The sequence below is a fragment of the Haliotis rufescens genome, unplaced genomic scaffold (genome assembly GCF_023055435.1).
Source record: "Haliotis rufescens isolate VD_foot unplaced genomic scaffold, xgHalRufe1.0.p SCAF_4, whole genome shotgun sequence".
Taxonomy (NCBI): Eukaryota; Metazoa; Mollusca; class Gastropoda; order Lepetellida; family Haliotidae; genus Haliotis; species Haliotis rufescens.
In genome coordinates, this window is record NW_025964112.1 from 54,548,004 (window position 1) to 54,569,396 (window position 21,393).

General features: G+C 39.8%; 1 protein-coding gene across 13 annotated transcripts in view; it reads left to right on the forward strand.

Moving 5' to 3' along the window:
• The window catches only part of LOC124115086 (microtubule-associated protein tau-like), a 148,824-nt gene that overhangs the window by 49,676 nt on the left and 77,755 nt on the right, over positions 1 to 21,393 (forward strand). For 4 of the 13 annotated variants that reach the window (XM_048382339.1, XM_048382342.1, XM_048382341.1 and 1 more), the window contains exon 1: positions 18,573 to 21,345. In XM_048382339.1, the coding sequence (XP_048238296.1) occupies positions 18,597 to 21,345 (2,749 nt within the window). In that variant the 5' untranslated portion in view covers positions 18,573 to 18,596. Of the gene's footprint in view, positions 1 to 3,905; positions 4,052 to 18,572; positions 21,346 to 21,393 lie in introns of those variants that run through there. The other 9 variants (XM_046475920.2, XM_046475918.2, XM_046475925.2 and 6 more) reach the window with 5 other exon arrangements.

The window sequence follows — 21,393 nt, forward strand, 5'->3', positions numbered from 1 at the left end:
GGGGGAGGGTGGGAAGGAAAGAGTGGGGCAAGGAGGGTAATCGTTTTGCTTTTGGATGGGTGAATTTGTTACTAAGTTTTGATTCTGATTTTCATATTTCTACTTTATTCACAAGATATTTGGCTCATTATGTGTACCTACTTTAAACTAAGCTTGGTCAGCTAGTCAAGCATTACTTCCTCATGTATTTTTGTAAACTGTATCTATTTGTAGAAGTAGATGTAGCAAGTAATACTTGCGTGTATGGTCTACAAATAGACTGACAATTGATCTCTAAATATATTTTTTATAGAAAATAGCAACTACTTTTGAATTGGATGAGTGAGTGATTTTGATTTTACACCGCTTTTAGCAGTATTCCAGCAATATCACGGCGGGGGACATCAGAAATGGGTCAGAAACTTTCAATGTGTCCAAATGCCAGATCCACCCTGATGGTTTCTATGTAGCTCAGGGGCGGTCAGGTAGCCTAGTGGTAAAAGCATTCGCTCGTCACGCCAAAGACCCGGGTTCGATTCCTGACATGGGTACAATGTGTGAAGCCCATTTCTGGTGTGCCCCGCCGTGATATTGCTGGAATATTGCTAAAAGCAGCATAAAACATCACTCACTCACTCACTCACTCACTCACTCACTCACTCACTCACTCACTCACTCACTCACTCACTCACTCACTCACTCATGGGGCTGTCCCTCACATCATGTACTGACTGACACACTGGTCAAAACAATGATAAACCAATTCAAGTCATGACTTCTTTGATAGGCATCTAGAAGTTGGAGTACTAAGTAAGGATAGGATTTATGGATGAACAACTTCTTTATCACAATTAAGAGGGACGTTTTGGTGTAGGTTCTAACACCGTTATCAAGCAAGTGATGTAATTGTAATAAAAAAGTTGTTCATCCATTAAATCTTATCCTTACTTAATTCAAGTCATGGTTAGTTAAACCTGTGAAGATCCACTTAGACTAGGGTTTCAGCAACCAATTCTTGCTGTAAAAGGCAACTATACTTGTCGTAAGAGGCGAAGAACGGTATCGGATGGTCAGACACGCTGACTTGGTTGCTGCATGTTAAAGTATCTCAATTGCATCGATTGATGCACATCATGTGAATCATTGGATTGTTTGGTCGAGGCTTGGTTGAGACTTGGTTATTTACAATAATGTTGAGTGTATTGTTAAACAACAAACACAAATGGTCAGTTAATACAAATAAGTCTGCATTTGGAAAATGTGTAGCAGGAAAATCACAATATGTTTTGTGTGAGTCTTTTATGATGCACAGGAATATGATAAGCCCTGCATGCTTTGTGGAAAAAAACCTTCTGGAACATCAATATATACAGAGCTTCAGAATGATGTAATATTTTAAAAGTAAAGTGATGCATGTCCTGTGAAAATGAAAGGCCAGGTATCTTAAGTATATATGTTCAGGGCACCCAATAAATAAAACGTAAATGTACAATATACATAGTTACATGAACCTAGCAGGTGAGCCTCTGTACTTAACTCACAGTATAATAAGGTGAGCTTACTCAGCAAATTACCAGGTGAGCTATATTTATATTCAGTATTGTGCAAGGTGAGCTATACTTGTATACAATGAATTACCAGGTGAACTATAGGTGTATAATGTGTATTACCAGGTGACTTATAGTTGTATACAATGTATTACCAGGTGAACTATAGGTGTATATAGTGTATTACCAGGTGACTTATAGTTGTATACAATGTATTACCAGGTGAACTATAGGTGTATATAGTGTATTACCAGGTGACTTATAGTTGTATACAATGTATTACCAGGTGAACTATAGGTGTATATAGTGTATTACCAGGTGACTTATAGTTGTATACAATGTATTACCAGGTGAACTATAGGTGTATATAGTGTATAACCAGGTGACTTATAGTTGTATACAATGTGAGGTGAGTATGCTTGTTGTAAGAGGTGATCAGGTCATGCTTGCTGACTTGATTGATGCATATAATCATATCCCATGTGCGTTGATCGATGCTCATGATGTCAATCATTGGATTGTCTGGTCCAGACTCAATTATTTGCAAACTGCCATCATATAGCTGGAATATTGCTGAGTGCGGCATTAAACACCAAACAAACAAAGCGAACAAACATTACCAGGTGAGCTATAGTTGTATACAATGTAACAGCCGGTTAGCTGTAGTGGTTTTCAATACATTACCAGGTTAGCTATAGTTGTATTCAATACATTACCAGGTTAGCTATAGTTGTATTCAGTATGTATTACCAGGGGAGCTCTGGATGTATTCAACATATTGCCAGGTGAGCTATAGTTGCATTCAAGATATAGCCAAACGAGCAATAATTGTATACAACATATTGCCAGGTGAGCTAGCTACTCACCGCATCACCAGGTGAGCTACAATTACTCATCATATACTGTTTCCACAATGTGCAGAACATGGTATTGTGTTCAACAGATAAACACAGCAAGATAATGATGTCATGTCTGTGATTGTTCAGAAACAGCTCTATCTCAAGTATTGATAATTTATGGGTATCAAATTAAATGCATGAATAAACACCTATCATATACAGGCATAGATCTTCAATTACATACTGATCGTTTACCACCTACCTTGCAGTGGTGCTTCATTTACACCAGGTGTTTTTGTATGAGGGCTATGTTTGCAATATCCAGCAGTATGTTTGATGATATATGCAGCCAGGTGTGTTCCATCCCTGCCACATCATTGTATTTCTAGATCCACGAAAAAGACTTTGCTTTGTTTTGTTCCAAATGCTCAAAAGATGTTCTCACAAAAGCCTGCCTCTAGATATTCTAATAATATCGCAGCTTGGAAAACAGTTGGCCTCCTCAACCAATGTAGTCTGCCCTCTGTTAAAGTTATCCTATTGGCTACTTAAAAATACTTAATACTTTATCAAAATGTTCGCCTTATTAAGAAGAATCTTCTTAAAACTGTTCTGTTTTCCCTGTTTGCATAAACATGAGTTTTTATTTCAAATTGCATGAAGCTTTACCTTATAACATGTATAACCTACATGATACGTTCTCTGTTTTTACAAGTAGTAGAAATCCATCATTCTGATGAAACTGTTTAACAGTTTGTTGTTGAATTATTAATCACGCACGAAAGGTTGTCATGACCATTACTGAATCAAACCATCATAACTATTATGTGATGTTTTTGATCCGTGTTCTAATTACATATATTAACAACATGTTATCGAGTTACAGATTTGCGGAAGTATTTTGTTGGAGAAATTTGAATCGTAGGATGTAGCATCAGTGGATGATGATAGGTCTGTTTGGCATTAGATTATACATGCTTTATTAAAAATAACATTTAGGAAATGAATGTGTAGACAACGCTTCTATTTCTCTGTTAGAAAACGTTAATCAAATTAGACATACACAACAAATACAAATTTAATCAGCCATCTATATGTAAAAATGTCAATATCTATTATTTTGCATTTTATTTTGGGTACAAAGCTTCACATAATCATTGGTGAAAAAACAGGAAGGAAATGTCATATCTGTACAGGATATTTCAATTTTGTCGGCATGGTTTACAAGTTGACTGCAGAAACACAATCTTGAGGTGATTCTGCAATGTTCAAGGAAGAGAATGTCAAATATTTGATGGATTGCAGCCCAACCTTGAATCACATGCTTCACAAATTTCAAAGAGCACATTGAGGTGCATGTCAACAGAAGCGTACAAATGGTTTAATGTGAGAACGATGCCTGTTTAACCGTTTAAAGCACCCCTGATTACCCGCCCTTTTTCATTCTTTACACAAAGAGGTTGTGGATCAATAGCTACCTAATTAATAATCTATGCGTGGATCGATCCACTATATTGTTAATGCTGTCTCTTTCTCGCAGACTCCCGAAGATAGCAGTGAATGGCTGCCGAGACCTTGCCTCAACTCACAGCCAGCAGTTAGCTTAAGGCACCCAGGAATTACTCAAGAATATGGCGGAAGTTGACAACGGGATGGATACCATGCAAGCTAACACTAATGATGGCAGTAAGTGATGTGACTTCTTGTTGGGTGCTGTTGCTTGCTCATAGAATTGTCTGGAAGGTCGGCAACTGGTTATGGCTGACCTGCAAATGTGATATTCCACAAGTGTGCCGGCAGTGCTCAGTAGATATATGCAGATGCTTGGTGGTATTGATGGTGTTTCATGTTTATTAGCTTGATTTGTTTCTATTTTGCAATTAACAGCATGCAACTCGGGGTGACGGATCATGTTACCTTGTCTGCATAATCAGCTTGTGGCCACATAATTCAGCAATGTCAAGCAGGCTTTGTATTATGTTCGTATGTCAGCATTGTAGTATTTTTAGCCGGTGAGTAAACATGCTTTCTGAGGCATTAAGCCAGATATGCTGTAATGCTGTGATTACATCAATAATTGACAGATACAGCCTCACTTTGCTGTACATATACATAGACATACAGTTATCCTGAGTTGGGGTGTGGTGGGTGATATGGGTTCACTGTATCTTAGCCACTGTCAGTGATGTCACTGATGTGGAATAATAGTGATGCAGATGCTGATATGATTCATATGACACGGCACTACAATGTATAAGATAATGGTAGCCTATATTTAGCAGTGACACCGATCGGCTGTGCGTGCTTGGAACACAGGGGCATTATACCGGCTTTTACTCTCACGCATTTGTTCTCTGTTGATTAACAATAGAAGGCTGTACAGCTACTAGAGCTGGACATGTACAAACTGCCACCTTGATCTGTCTTTGATACGGTCCATGTGGTTTATGGACCTGTGGACACGCTGAACAAAGCTTGAGTGGAATTTAGGAATGTCAGGTGGATATTGTTAACTCAATGGAAACTAGTAGGATTATAGCCTCCAAGATGAGTCACCAGTAAAAACAGCCCTTTCTGAATACACCCCCCCCCCAATAATGTACCCTTCTATCTTAGATCCAATCCCCACCCCCACCCAACCTTAGATCCCTCCCCCTTGCTGCCCCCCCCCCCCACACTATTCCATTGTGTACCCCCAATCTGTCGTCTTTATAAAGCCATATCCATTCCATTTATACCCCCTCCACCCCACCCCCACATCCATTGTGTATGCCCACCCCTCCCCTCCCCTGTCCTCTCTCTATACACCTCCCTTTATCACCCTATCCATTCCATTCAATCCCCCTCCACCCTCACCCCACATCAATTGTGTATGCCCACCCCTCCCCTCCCGTGTCCTCTCTACCCTATCCATTCTATTGTAACCCCCAATACCATCCAGAATTGACCACCCCACTCTCCACAAACCCTACCCCATCCCCACCAGTCCCCCTCCCTACCCTTGAGATTATCAGACTGCTCCTGTCAAGGGACTTGATAAGAGGGTTGTTCTACACAGACATTTAAAGGTAACATAGCCTGTATGATAGTGCCATGTAATAGTATCTGTGTTGCCGAGACTCATGATATATTTATGATAGCCGGAGCCTTCAGTTGATGGCCTTGAGGGTGACATACTTTTGATACTGTTGAGTCAGCTACTTGAGGATCAACGAGAAAACAGTAGGAAGCTGCATCATTAATTGATGCGGAACGACAGCAGTTCAATGATCACAGATTAATGCATGTCAGTGATGTTTGTTCATTGTGGATGCAGACTTTAATAACAATAAGGTTTACTGCATGGGTAGCCCTGCACCTTGACTGTGGAATATGTCTTTTATTTAGGAGATAAACGTATTGTGTAATAAATGATTTTGTAGACTATGTATATGATTGGCCATTGTCTTAGATACAAAGTTACATTTTCAGTATAGGAGTTACGATGATCATAGTGCTTTGAGTCCTTTGTGAAACAAGCTCCAAGGCCCTGTTCCACAAAGCGATCTTAGTGCTAAGGTGATCCAAACTCCCATATTTTAACACAGTCTTACGACAGTCATGGCGCTACGATCGCTTTGTGGAACGGGGCCTCTGGTCTGTATGTATATAGACATTGTCATGATACAGCACTTCTCTTAAAAAATGGTGACAAGATTTTATGCATGAGAACGTGACACTTGTATTTCTCAAATGACTATTATAGAGATTCTACTAAATCCTACTTATAAACTCAAGAAACCTACCATAGCTAGTGAGCTACGTACCAGTTCATAACCTGTTCCTTTTCATATGATTATATTTGTATCAATGCATGACATCATAATAATGGATACGATACTGTTACAACCGATACCCATATCATGAGTATTGTGAAACCCACTTTGGTGAAACCCATGTGCGTGGGTATGGTGCTGACAAATCTGAAACCTGAAATGGGTTTAGAACCCATGATCATAGGCTTCTGGCATGCCCAGGGGACATAACTCTGTGCAGTAAATTGTGTCACCTTAGATGCACACGTGTGTGCACAGAGAAGCAGATACACAGACACAGACAGACAGAACGACAGACAGACACACAGACAGACAGACTGACACAAAGTCACAGACAGACACACAGACAGACACACAGACAGACAGACTGACACACAGACAGACACACAGACAGACTGACACACAGACAGACAGACACACACACAGACAGACTGACACACAGACAGACACACAGATGGACAGACACACAGACAGACAGACAGACACACAGACAGACTGACACACAGACAGACAGACACACACACAGACAGACTGACACACAGACAGACGGACAGACAGACACACAGACAGACACACACAGAGACAGACTGACACACAGACAGACACACGAACATAAACCACACAAAGGTTTTTGAGATATGAAGTGTAGTTTGAGCACACAAGCCTCAGTTGTAAATGTGTCTGACTGTGAATGAAGAAAAGAGGATGTCTGGTCCTCAAACTTCTGAATGTGACCTTGAGAAGGTTGAGGGGAGTGTCCTCATCTTACTTTCACATAGATCAACAGATACCATAAGCTCTGGCGTTTCATGAATACATTATGTCGACAGAAAGTCCACGGGACAGAATGATCAATTATATTTATACACATTGTGGCTAAAGCTAGATCTCTGTAGAGACAGGAAGTGGCTCTTATACTGATTGCTCAGTAATCGCGTAATCAATTATTCCAGTGTTATGCCAGGTTTATGATCATGAATAATCAGTCTCTTGCAGCAGAAGTGCAGGTATATGTATTGATCACGGCCTTTATTTGGTGTTAATGTTGTTCATAGGAGATTTGGGAAGCTGCCTAGAGACGATCAAATGTAGATGAGTGAGTGAGTGAGTGTTACATCATACATTATATATTGAAAGTTTTGTGTGTACACTCCGGATGCTCTTATTATTAATATCCACAGGAACATTACTCTGAATCAATGAATTAATCGGAAAATTTGTTAATCCTGTCAATTCAGTGGGAACGCTACTGTCTGGATGTATGAGGCAACAATGTATGTCATTTTCTTTGTATTGTCTGGACAGTGAGTTAAGATATTTTTTGTCAGAAAAATAGTTTATTAATATATTTGTGTAAGGCCACAAAGTTGTGATGTATTTTTGAGCTGAGGTTCTTTTTGGCTAATGTTTTTTATTTTGTAAAAGAGAGTGAGTGAATGTTATTTTATGCTGCATATAGTGGTATTCTAGCTACATGATAGGAGTTTGTAAATGATCAAGTGTTGGCCAGGCAAACCAGTGATTGAAATCATGAGCATCGATGCATGTTACTTAGGAACGGAAATGAACACTCAACCAGGTCACACACACAGTGAACCCACTCAGTGTCATTTTAGCGGCCCACAAGAAGTTCAGATTCTATTCATTTCTAAATTAAAATATCCATCATTTACAAAAATTAAAGGTTTAGTCTGTTTTCTTTGGATGGAAGTTACCATCTTTAACTTGGGAAGAGAAGTTTGGCAATACTTGCTTCTTTGGAACAAATAAACATTTCGGCTTCATCATGTCAAAAAGGGCATGTTTCCTTTCATTGTTTGTAGTCAAGGATGTTTAGATGTAAATGAGAGTTGTCATGCTTACTTCACACACATAATTCTTTTCAAAGACTCTCCAAGAGTTTGTTCTTTAATGATTTGTGTTTGTACAAAAGCAGAAAAGTTCCAGAGAGGCAATGCATGGAGAAAGGGTTTAATGAGAGATTTGCGTGTTTATCCCCAACAGCATTGATGAATCAATCATTGAATGGTCCTGGGGAATTCCATGTACATTTAACATTAGCGTTAGATGATGTTACAGAAGGTTGTTGTGCATTGATGTCAATGACCCAGTCGTGTGGCGTAACGTCAATACAGTGGAACTAGGTCAATCAGAACGATTTGTTTTGGTCAAAATCAGAAGTATTGACAGATTTACAAGTAATGTTAAAAGCGTATAAAAGCGAGATAATTTGGTGTGAGGTTTCCTAATGGTAGTGAGGCTATGGCTAATGAGCCATCACTTATTCATTTATTCCACAATCTATTTAAATCTATTTAAATGTCCAGAGAGATAGCCTAATCGTCCACTCATTGGTTCAGAGAGGTAGTCTAATTGTTTACACAATGGTTCAGAGAGGTAGTCTAATTGTTTACACAATGGTTCAGAGAGGTAGTCTCATCGTTTACATAATGGTTCAGAGAGGTACCCTAATCGTTTACACAATGGTTCAGAGAGGTAGCCTAATCGTTGACCCATTGGTTCAGAGAGGTAGCCTAATCGTTTACCCATTGGTTCAGAAAGGTAGCCTAATCGTTCACACATTGGTTCAGAGAGGTAGTCTAATCATTTACACATTGGTTCAGAGGGGTAGTCTAATGATTTACACAATAGTTCAGGAAGGTAGCCTAATCTTTCACACATTGGTTCAGAGAGGTAGTCTAATCGTTTACACATTGGTTCAGAGAGGTAGTCTAATCGTTTACACATTGGTTCAGAGAGGTAGTCTAATGATTTACACAATAGTTCAGGGAGGTAGCCTAATCGTTTACACATTGGTTCAGAGAGGTAGTCTAATCGTTTACACATTGGTTCAGAGAGGTAGTCTAATGATTTACACAATAGTTCAGGGAGGTAGCCTAATCGTTTGCACATTGGTTCAGAGAGGAAGCCTCATCGTTCACACATTGGTTCAGAGAGGTAGTCTAATGATTTACACAATAGTTCAGGGAGGTAGTCTAATCGTTCACACAATAGTTCAGGGAGGTAGCCTAATCGTTTGCACATTGGTTCAGAGAGGTAGCCTAATCGTTCACACATTGGTTCAGAGATGTAGCCTAATCATTCACACAATAGTTCAGGGAGGTAGCCTAATCGTTCACACATTGGTTCAGAGGGGTCACCTAATCGTTCACACATTGGTTCAGAGAGGTAGTCTGATCATTTACACAATAGTTCAGAGAGGTAGTCTAATCGTTCACACAATAGTTCAGGGAGGTAGGCTAATCGTTTGAACATTGGTTCAAAGGGGTCACCTTATCATTCACACATTGGTTCAGAGAGGTAGTCTGATTATTTACACAATAGTTCAGAGAGGTAGCCTAATTGTTCACACATTGGTTCAAAGGGGTTACCTAATCGTTCACGCGTTGGTTCAGAAAGGTAGCCTAATCGTTCACACATTGGTTCAGAGAGGTAGTCTGATCATTTACACAATAGTTCAGAGAGGTAGCCTAATCGTTCAAACATTGGTTTAGAAAGGTAGCCTAATCGTTCACACATTGGTTCAGAGAGGTAGCCTAATCATTTACACATTGGTTCAGAGAGGTAGTCTGATCATTCACACATTGGTTCAGAGAGGTAGCCTAATCGTTTACACATTGGTTCAGAGAGGTAGTCTGATTATTTACACAATAGTTCAGAGAGGTAGCCTAATTGTTCACACATTGGTTCAAAGGGGTCACCTAATTGTTCACGCATTGGTTCATAAAGGTAGTCTAATTGTTCACACATTGACTTGGAGAAGATTCCAACATAGGGACAAACACTGGACTAACCCTTTGTGCCACTCCCAGTTTTATGGCTGGAATAATGATACAAATCAAACATGAACTCTCTCACTCACCCATTGTCTTAATTATGTTTTCAGCTCCCTTATGTGTGTCATGGTGCCTTGTTTGTAATCCACCCCCTTGTTTACATTTTTTACCAGAAGACCTATGATACTGATACAGGGTACCAATCTCATCTTAAGCATCTTAGACAGCCTCCGTGGTCTAGTGGTAGAGTGTCCGCCGGAGAGCGGAAGGACGGAGGTTCGATATCGGCTGCGTCATACCCAAAGACGTTAAAAGATGGTACTTGTTGTTACCCTGTCTGACGCTCGGCATTAAGGGGCTAAAACAAGGACTGGTCGGCTCAGAGTTGGTATACTGTGTCTGAGTGGGGTATTCATGTTAAACTGCGGCATGGTATCTCCGTGAGCTAGCACTATAAATCGGCATCAGTCCGGACTAGTAGAAGCAGCCACACAAACACACACACATACGTGCACGTCGCTATGTAAGTGCAATATTCTTGGATGCGACGTTAAACCCCATTTCACCTCACCTCACCTTAAGCATCTTAAAATGTTGTTTTAGTGCACTGTTCTGTACTGATGCATGTAACACTGTCTAACTTCATATTCAGTATAAAAATAAGGTATTTGTTTTAAAATGTTACCCAAATGTGACATGAATGATTTAAGTTCTAAAGACTTGTGAAATATTCTGTTCCAAGAAAACTTCAGTCTGGCAAGCTGCAGGACCCGGGGTCCTATTTCATCCTGTCTCAAAATCCAATAAGTCCAGACCCATGGTGCTTTAGCATCTAGCATCTTGACATGATGCCCTAGAAAATCCATTACACAAGAAATAAAATTGGTTTTGCCTAATTGTTGTATATAAACCTGTTCAGACATTCAACACCCAATACAAAATACATGTCAGATAGAATGCCTGCTTGTTGTCAGCTGGCCAGCTTTAGGAGAGTTTATCATTTCTCCAAGTTGAGGCTGACTCACAGGGACTAATCACAACCAGATGATTTGGATTTAAATGTTTGTAGCAGGCTCACTTTGAGAGGTCACATGCGATCATTTGCATCTTGGCTGTATAATGGTTTGGTATTTGCTGAGGATGCCTTTGAAATCAGTACCTTGTAGATTGCCAAGTGCATAATGTATGTGTTGGCTCAACACTGCTGAAGGGGATAGCATCACATTGTGTGATACTTTTAGGAATATTTCTTTCTATTTACGTAAAAGATAAATGATAGTGAATTTTGACACAGACAGGCTGGTTGTATTGATGTGCAGGAATAAGTAGCTGTACACAAATAAAACTACTTATATTGACCATGCATCTTACAAAGCCAAAGATACATGGATCAATAAAGATATTTTATTAGTACACAGACATGTATTCCTGTGAATAGAGCTAGATGTACCCCAGAAGTTTATTGCAAGGTAAAAAAACCATGAAATGTTGATATTGATTATGATGTAGGCCAGACAAAGGGGGTTTCATGTTTTGTACATTTGCCTTAGATATTACAAAATAAGATAAAACATTAAAAAAATTTAACATCTTTTTTAGTGAATATTTTAAACTTTGGACCCTTTTTGTTTTCATTTTTGATTGATATTAAATTTCAGATATAATTTTATAGATTTGTGTTTTGTTCTGGGGAATAGGTCTACCTCATGTCTCCCCTGATTGTCTGTACCTGTTCAAGTGATGTACCTGTGCATGGGACCCGTGAAGATCCGGAGCAGAATAGGTCTTCCTAGCATTATATATATTCAATTTCAACATATTTAGTAAGGTAATATCTCAATATTTCCACTGAGATGCAGTTGTGTGATAAACTGTGACATGGAGACCATGTGTTTTATTACATAATTTACATATATTTATTCACTGTGGTAGATTGTGGCAAAATATTTGATGTGAAGTTTGTGATCCAACATATGTCTCAATTTGTGATAGATGTCCTGGGGTATATTTCAGTCGGTATCACTGCGGCCTTTGAAAGTTTAGGCTAACTATTGGACTTGCGACCCGTGAAGATCCGGGAGGGAATAGGTCTTCAGCAACCCATGCTTGCCATAAAAGGCGACTATGCTTGTCGTAAGAGGCGACTAACGGAATCGGGTGGTCACTGACTTGGTTGAAGCATGTCATCGATCCCAATTTCATGTATAGATGCTCATGATATCAGTCACTGGATTGTCAGGTCCAGACTCGATAATTTACAGACCACCGTCACATAGCTGGAATATTGGTGAGTGCAGTGTAAAACAACAAACCAACCAACCTATGCATGGACTGGTCTCAATCCACAGGTTGAGATCAAGATATTTACTTTAGTTCAATTCGCAGAAAATGCCCCTGTCTAGAAGTACCTTGTATTGTCATAAAACTGTCTGCAGGTAACGCATGGTCAGCAGACATTCCAGAGTTGGTCAGCCATTACTGGGCTTGTCACAATACAGTATCATATAACTATAAACACACAAGTCAGTTGCCTGGCCAGTATAAGAGCAAGGAAGTATATACGTCATTACCATATTGTACTCCCTTAAAAAATCTACAATCTGGTTCAACTGACCTGGTGTCTAATGGACGTTGACAGGCACCGGCTGTAAACAGGACGGAGCTATGCTATGGAGGAGCTCAGGCAGGGGGTATTAGATTACTTGATTTTCCCATACTCGGAGATTTTCATAGGCGTATGTTGAACTGTAAGCATGTTTTTGTTCCTCCCAAATTTAGTTCTGACCAGGGCCCACTTGCACAAAGCCATCTAAGTGCTAAGATGATTTTAACTCCTATACTTTAACATAGGCTTCCAATAGTTGTAGCGCTAAGATCGTTTTGTGCATGTGGGCCCTGGACAAAATATCAGGATTAAATGCATAAAATTGCAGTGACAATGTTCCAGTTGACAGGACCAAATGTTTGGGTGTGTTTATGAGCCGTGTTCCTCTATATTGTTAATGTGCAACATGAAAAACAGGCAAACTAAGACATACAATCGCAATACAAATAAACATAATCTTAAAGAAAACAAAAGAATGATGAAAGGAAAGCACGAAACAAATCCTGATAGTTAATTAATGATAAAGGTAACTGTGAAAACATGTAGTAATGACAGAAACAAAACCGAAATCAGAAATACTGCTGCACTAGAATTCCACGACATGACTCTGTTTATGTCAAATAAATTAAACCAAAAGGCAGTTGCCAGAGAATACTATGGCTGTCGGGATGAAGTATCTTGAAGACTTAGCAGAAAATCAGGAAAGGAGAAAAAGAAATACCATGGTAACAGAGAATTATAAAAAAAATCACATTGTTTTAAAGAATTTTTGTTTCTTAAAAAATGTTAAAGGAAATGTCAAATAGGAATTTTCACACACAGCATTTGTTCCGACGATTTGGTTATTGATGGGAACCAAAACTTGATGCGATATGCACCTCCAAAGGAACAAATGTTGGTAGTGAAAGTTCGGCCGGAACTTATATACGCATGGAACCAAATCTTGTTTACAGAACAATTGTCTACAGACCTGAAGAGGATGGGTGCAAGGACATGGAATGCTCTTTTTGGAATCATCAAAACGTTAATCTACAAACAAAACATATCACCAAATGATTTTGTGATATGTTTTGTTTGATAGAAATAACACGACTATCAATTGCAAATAGTTATGCAAATTATTTGCATTCATCTAGCGTATTGTTTTCAGTGCACCTTGTCTTAAAATGCTCTATCCGACTGCCTCCGTTGCCTTGTGGTAGAGCGTCCGCCCGGAGAGCAGAATTTCTGGAGTTCGATCCCCGGCTAGTCATACCAAAAGACTTTAAAAAATGGTACTTGTTGTTACCCTATCTGGCGATCGGCATTAAGGGGCTAAAACAAGGACTTGTCGGCTTGGAGTCAGTATACTGTGTCTGAGTGGGGTATCTATGTCAAACTGCGGCATGGTATCTCCGTGAGCTAGCACTATAAATCGGCATCAGTCCGGACTAGTTAAAGCAGCCTCACACACACGTGCATGCACGTCGCTATAAGTACAATAATCTTGGACACAACGTTAAACCCAATTTCACCTCACCTCTGTCCATGCTTGAGTGCTGTATCAAGTATTGGGAAGAGCCAGAAACAGACACCGTAAATGACCCCAAGATTCCACCCTAATTTATGTTTTATTTATTGTACTATTACTTAGACTATTAGTGGTATTGGTCATTGACTCATGAATAATTGGAAATGACTTCATGTTAAACCCCTTGGCCTCTACTGTTAAAGGTATGCATTGTGTCTATATCTGTCTTGTCTAGGTATAAATCAGGTCTTGTCATGCAAGTATCAACAGCTTCCTGTCTGCTGTTCAGAGAACTGGCAGGGGTTCTGTGTCTTACAGTGCATACTGTCTAGATATCTATTGTTTCTATATTTGTCTCATCTAGGTATAAATCAGGTCCTGTCATGCCTATATCAGTAGCTTCCTGTCTGTTGTTCAGAGAACCGAGTGCATACTGTCATAAAATTATGACGAATAATGAAAAAAAAGTTCTTTTGTGAAACCATGTAAGACATGAGGAATTGGCTGTACAAGTCATGGTGTGCCTCACACGGTTGGAAGCAGTTGTGTTATGGCAGCCATATTGAATAACAAGGCCCACATGAAGGCTCCAAGCTGACTGATTTATCATGTTGTGTTAAGGCCGACAGTGTTGTGTTATGACAAAGGAAAGGCTTTAGACAATGGAATAACATAATCATATTGTGTTATGTAAACATGGATCATATTATGTAACATGACATAATATGTTCCCACCAACTGACTTGAAGATATATAGCAAATTGTTAGGATACAAGAGCTCAAGATAAGAAAGTTGTAGAAATTTATGGTAAACATTGGTGCTTCTGCTTATAAAAGAGAAAATTTACATCCATTAACTGTAGATGACCCTGAACTGTCAGCAACTCTTCTGTATAATGTAATAGAGATGTTGCTTGTGATGGTGGCAGGCATTCACGAAGGTGTTTCAAGTGTATATACATATGGATGCTGTCATGTGTGCTCAGTCAGTATTCAAAATGGTTTCAGAATCATGCATGCCTGATGTTTTTAAAGGTCAGTGCCAGAGTGTAATCAGTCTCAATTATGTGCCGAAACAGATTCCATTGCCCTTAAAAAACAAAATTGTGACAATAATTATATGAATGGATCACTGAAAATCAGCATGTCCTGTTTTCATGGTAGTAGCATGGCCACACAAAACAATTTGCACAAAACATAAGTGTTTGTTTGTTGTCTAATGCCACACCCAGCAAAACCTTTGCTATGCAATAGCGGCCTGTAAGCAATCAAGTTGGGATCTGACAATCCAGTGATCAGAATAATGATCAGTGATCCACTTCGTTGGGGTACAACACGACACTCGGTCAACCAAGTCGCCATGCATGACCACCCGATCCACTAAAGTTGGTACTAGTGAGTTAGAAGGTGTGAAAACTCCTTGGGAGGTCACAGCATCACGCGTTGTGTTGACAAGAAACTTGCCATGTTTAGTAAATTCCACTGTATGTCTACCATCTTTGATGTTGAAACGTGGATTGAAAACTTAGCTCTGGGCAAAATGTGTCTGTCTGTACATGCTCAATGGAAATGGTTATACTCAGAAACCTTCATGTGTTCTGTTGCCTCAGTATTAAGGAACAATTTGACTTATCATTTTTCCAGTGAGTGAGTTAGGTTTAACTCCGCTTTTAACTGTATTCCAGTTATATCACGGCGTGTCAGCTTAATGTGGGAGGAAATTCCGAAGTGATGCAGGTCTCAGACCTTTACCACTTCAGTGAAACCCATGAGCACGGGTATGGTGCTGCCAAACCTAGAAACATAATCGGGTTGAACCGGGATTCGAACCCACAATTAAAGGGTTCTGGCATGCCCAAAAGATACAACTCTGCACAGCCAATTGTGGTGACTTAGACGACTGGGCCAGCCATGCCCCCCCCCCCCCCTTTGTTTTCTTCTTTTTCTTTCCATTGAATGATGGATTCCCAAGATTCAATACATGATGGCAACACTGTTTGGACAGAAAGGAATATAGCAGGTCAGTTGTACACGTGAACAGTGAAAGGTACCGTCAAATCTCGTTAAGCTGAAACTGGGTATGTAGAAAAATTGGAAAAGTAGTAAAAAATGGATAAGTAGGTACTTTTGTTAGGTCCCAACTGTGTCCTTTGTCATGAAACTGGATAACTAGAATCCTGTAAGTAGAAAAATTGCATAAGTAGAACAGTTCCTTGGTCCCCTGAGTCATGTGTTATAGGCAAATTAACTGGAAAGGGATGCACTCCAGTGGCAGATGTCCGCTCATCGCAACTTATCAGCTCATCAACTACATGTATCCTCACACAACATCTGCCTCATTGATGCTATATTGTAGCTGCTGCCTTTACACATCATCATTTACAGGGAAAACATCTCGCTCATATGATAGCCTCTTTGTAAATTGTGTTTACTGAACTGAAGTGATCAAACTAGCTGGAAACACCTTTGTTGGAAGATACATTTGGTTTAGTCCCCTGATTGACCAATTGACAAGGCTGTAGTAATCCCAGACAGAAAGGTATATATTTTAAAAAACTGAAAGGTATATGTGAAGACAGAAAGTTATATATGTAAAAAACTGAAAGGTATATGTGAAGACAGAAAGGTATATATGTAAAAAACTGAAAGGTATATGTGAAGACAGAAAGTTATATATGTAAAAAACTGAAAGGTATACGTGTAGACAGAAAGGTATATATGTAAAAATTAAAAGGTATATATGTGAAGACAGAAAGTGATATATATAAAAAACTGAAAGGTATATGTGAAGACAGAAAGTTATATATGTAAAAAACTGAAAGGTATATGTGAAGACAGAGAGTTATATATGTAAAAACTGAAAGGTATACATGTAGACAGAAAGGTATATATGTAAAAAATTGAAAGGTATATGTGAAGACAGAAAGGTATATATGTAAAAAACTGAAAGGTGTACGTGAAGACAAAAAGTTATATGACATGATTGAGAATACTGTACTAGTCTGATCTGCAGTGATGTATGTGTAACAGAATGCTATTCACAAGGCAGTGTTCTATGTGTTGGATGGGATTCAATCACATATGTTAAACTTGAAGTAGAGATACCGGATGTTGTAAATACTCTTATGTGTGGTTGAATAGCGATATGCAAAAAGCAAAATGGCATTTGTCATCAGCTGTTAATCAATGCATTGATTCAAATTTGACATTGTGGTTCATTGGCCATTGGAAATTAATGGTTTAATGGACTTATTGGCTTATTTTGTAACAATTAAGTAAATGCAGATCACAATAAAAAGGACAAAGAAGGAACTTGAGATTGCAGCAACCAAGCAATTACATTTCATTTCAGCTACAGCTGCCATGGTGATCCAGTCTTATAAAGCACCACAATTTACTGTGTGTGTTGCTCTGAATTTCTAGGTTTGTCAGCGCCATACACATGCTCATGGGTTTCACCAAAGTGGAAAACATTTTAATTGTACCGCTTCAGGCTTTCCTCTTACAGCTGTGATATGACTGAAATATGTACTGATTGCAAATAGTTTGGCAACTAGTGACAAGTTTGATTTCGAAAAGCATATTTTCTGAGAAATATTGCTGTTTTCATGTATTGAACTTGTATTGAAACATGTCCCCCTTTTTGTCTTGTTCATCTTCAATTGGACAAATGGAATTGATAAATGTTCATATTGATGCATCAGTTACATTGACACCTTCAGCAAACAGCACATGAAATTAATTATTCAAAAACAGGAGTGACAGTCGCATGAAATGAATATTGCTGTAATTAGCAGTATTTCATTAGGCTTGATGAAGCAAGCCAAACCCCCTCCTATTGTGGCTATGTCAGAAACCCAAGTGAATAATCTTAGGCAGGTTCCACACGCCAGTTAGAGAACATTGTCAGGTGCAAACCACTAATTTAATAACCTAGATTGCCACTCAGGAGCCACGGAGACCATTAAGCAAATAGGGATGTTCTTCATGACAATTAAAATGATTGCTAAGCCTACTATTGTCGAGCAGACATCATCTGGCCAGCACCATAGGTCATGGAGGTCATCATTAGGATATGAAATGTACGTGATCCAACCCAATAAGATGTGGATGTGGACTATATTTGAGTCCCCAAACTCCTTTCCGAAACAGCTGGAAGGTTCATTGGTTGTGGGTAATGAATTAATCACGAACAAAAGTAAGTATGTAAATTAAACAGTTTTCGTCATACCTAGATGTGTTGGCATGATCTGATTGGATGATGCTCCAGGTAGGAGCAGAATATGTGCTGCATCTGCATTCAGCAGAAAGCTTCTTGACAAGACGGTGGTCTTGATGTTTCATCCACATCATTTCAGCTTTCTGCTTCTTTAAAACTTAAGCATACTTCATTGTTCATGAAGTATTGAAACTTGTTTCACGCTGGTGTATTCAAGGCTTTTTTATGCTATTCATCAAGGAAATATTGTGTTTTATCATCTATACCCTGTTTGGGTTCACAAACATGGCCACTGAACAGCTCCCAGCAAAGAAAAGCACTGCCAAAAGACGAGCAGTTGGATCCGGTAAGAGGATAAAGTTCAGTGGCTGTTCCAGAGCATCCCTAGAGGCACGGAAACCATGGAACAGCTCCACCCAGTGCTCCCCCAGTCAGGTCATAAGGAGGAGGAGGTCTACCTTTGCTAAACTGGGCATTATTGCAACTTGTACCTCCAAGTGGCAAGGTCTGAGGAGGAAGAAGAAACAAAACAAGGACAAATGTTCTTCATCTTCAGTGTCTGGGATTTCAGATCAGTGTCACGGTTTCAATGCGAGGAGAACTGTGAGGTCTTCGAGTTCTCAGCAAACAGTGGGATCCACTTCAAAAGCTGTTCCACCACAAGAACCAAGCAGGGAGATGGCAAGGTCTATACATTCGAGGTCTAGTCCAGGAATCACGGACACATGCCGGCCTTGGAGTACCTCTTTACGTTGCTTTGGTAAAAAGCGTCCACTTATTCCTCTGAAAACTTTTGCAAGGTCAGAAAGTGGTGTGGCATCCAAGAAAGATCCGGTGAGAGGGAGGAGTGGATGTAGACAGGTATACATGCTTTCCACAGCTAACAAACAAGAACCAACATGCTCCAAAGCATCATCTTCGATAAAGGTAGATATGAAGAGACATAGGCTGACTGTCAGGACTTCTGAGAGGGTTCCTGAAACTGACAAACCATGGAGAAGTTCCTTACGATATTACCCCTCCAAGATCCCACAACCAATAATACCTCTGGTTAAAGGTAGGAAAGAATATGAAGGAGTGCCTGTAACATATTCGTTATTTGACAAACAAGTTGCAAGATTCTCTGGGATTCTTCCAGGAAAGAAACATAAGAGCAGACACCAACAGACAGTTGTGGATCATCCCTATCAGTGGAGTCACTCTTTACGATCATATTCTTCTCATTTACCTCGACCAAAAAGGTCTCTCAGTCATGTTACAAGATTGGATGTAAAGCCTCCTGTAGCAGGTTGTAAAGATTTACCTGTGAGAAACACACCTGTCATTAAAGGTAAGAGGGATTATGAAGGAGTGCATGTAGGGTGTTCTTTATTGGACAAGCAAGTTGCAAGGTCCTCAGGAATTCTTCCAGTCAGGAAACAAAAGATGAGACAGCAGTTGACAGTTGGGTCTTCAGGGCAAGTTGTGGATCATCCTCATAAGTGGAGTAATTCTTTACGATCACATTCTTCTCAAATCCCTCGACCAAAAAGATCTCTCTATCTTTCAACAAGAAAGGATGTAACGTCTTCTGTAGCAGATTGTGAAGATTTAAGAAAAGATGGTCATGAAGACAAGGCAGTGTCTGTTAACTGGTGCTGTTCTTGTGACTGCCAGTGCCCTGGTACCTCAACTACACCCAGGACAAGAGGAAATGACAGAAAACTGCAAGAAAGATCAAAACCTTCTAAGAAGACAACAGAAACCCAGAAACCTTGGAACTGCTCTACACGATGTCATGATAAACAGGCAACCAGACCTGCTCTGCTGAAACCAGGGAGAACACTGATATCAGCATTTTCAAGCCAGGACGGGAGGAAAGGGATGATGGATAAAGCTGTGTCTGTCAAGTGGTGTTGTCGTTGTGACTGTCAATGCCCAAAGCCAAATGACATTTCAAAAGAAGATAAAATCAGAAAGAAGTCTAGGCAGCTGAAGCATACTATGAAATATTCTGGAAAAGGGGTAGAAGTTAAGCCATGGATAACTTCCTTAAGATCCTATTCATCTCATATTCCAAGACCTCAGAAACATACAACCATTTATAAGCAAAAACAACAGATTGATCCGAATATTTCTTCAGGAAAAATCAACATTAAGCCTCAGCCTACTTTCAGAAGTTCCAAGACAGATTTAGAGGTTAAGCCATGGATTATCTCCTCAAGACCATATCCATCACAACCACAAAGACCTCAGAAGACAGCATTCAGTTTTCAAAAGAAAAGACAAACTGAACAAGGCGAAGAGAAAGTTTTAGAAGGAAAGATAATCAAAAAGCCTCATGCAACCAAATCTTCCCAGAGAGGGTTAGAAGTTAAGCCATGGGTTACCTCTTTGAGATCCTATCAGTCTCATATACCAAGGCCAAAGAAAACTGCAGCCAGTTCTCAGAAGGAAAGTGAGGTTGAAAAAGATGATCAGAATCTTACAGGAACGAAAGATGTAGGAGTATCGGTTCAATGGTGCTGTTCCTGTGACTGCCAATGCCCAAAACAGGACGCCATCGGTCCATCAATGGTCATCATAAGAAGTACTAACAGACAGTCAAGGATCCTCAAACCAGTTACGGGCATGGAGTATAAGAAACCATGGAACACATCCCTACTCTCTTACCCTTGTAGGGTTCCACAGGGAAGGAAAGCTCTGACAGTTCCTGCTGCAGTGGCTGATGAAGATCCAGTGGCAGGACATCAAGGTCTCAGCACAGGACGGGAAGGTCCAAGGACAGGGAAGAGGAAGGAGGGACCTTCTGTGAGTGTGGAGAAGCTGGAGAAGGAGGAAGGATGGCTGCTGGAGAGAGTGGTCCGTCTGAGGGAGGTACATCGTCTGGCAAGGGAGTCAGAGATGAGACGACAGAGGATAGAGAAACTGCGATTGGAAGCAGAAAGACTGGAGAAGATGTTAATGAAAGAAGACTTTGAATTTGAGGAACGTTTGAAAGGTAGCAAGCTGGTTGTTGTTCCAGAGATCAGGATCAATGATAGACACAATGAAGGTGAGCAATAACAGGCTTGGATGGATAGTTATTCTTGTACACAATACT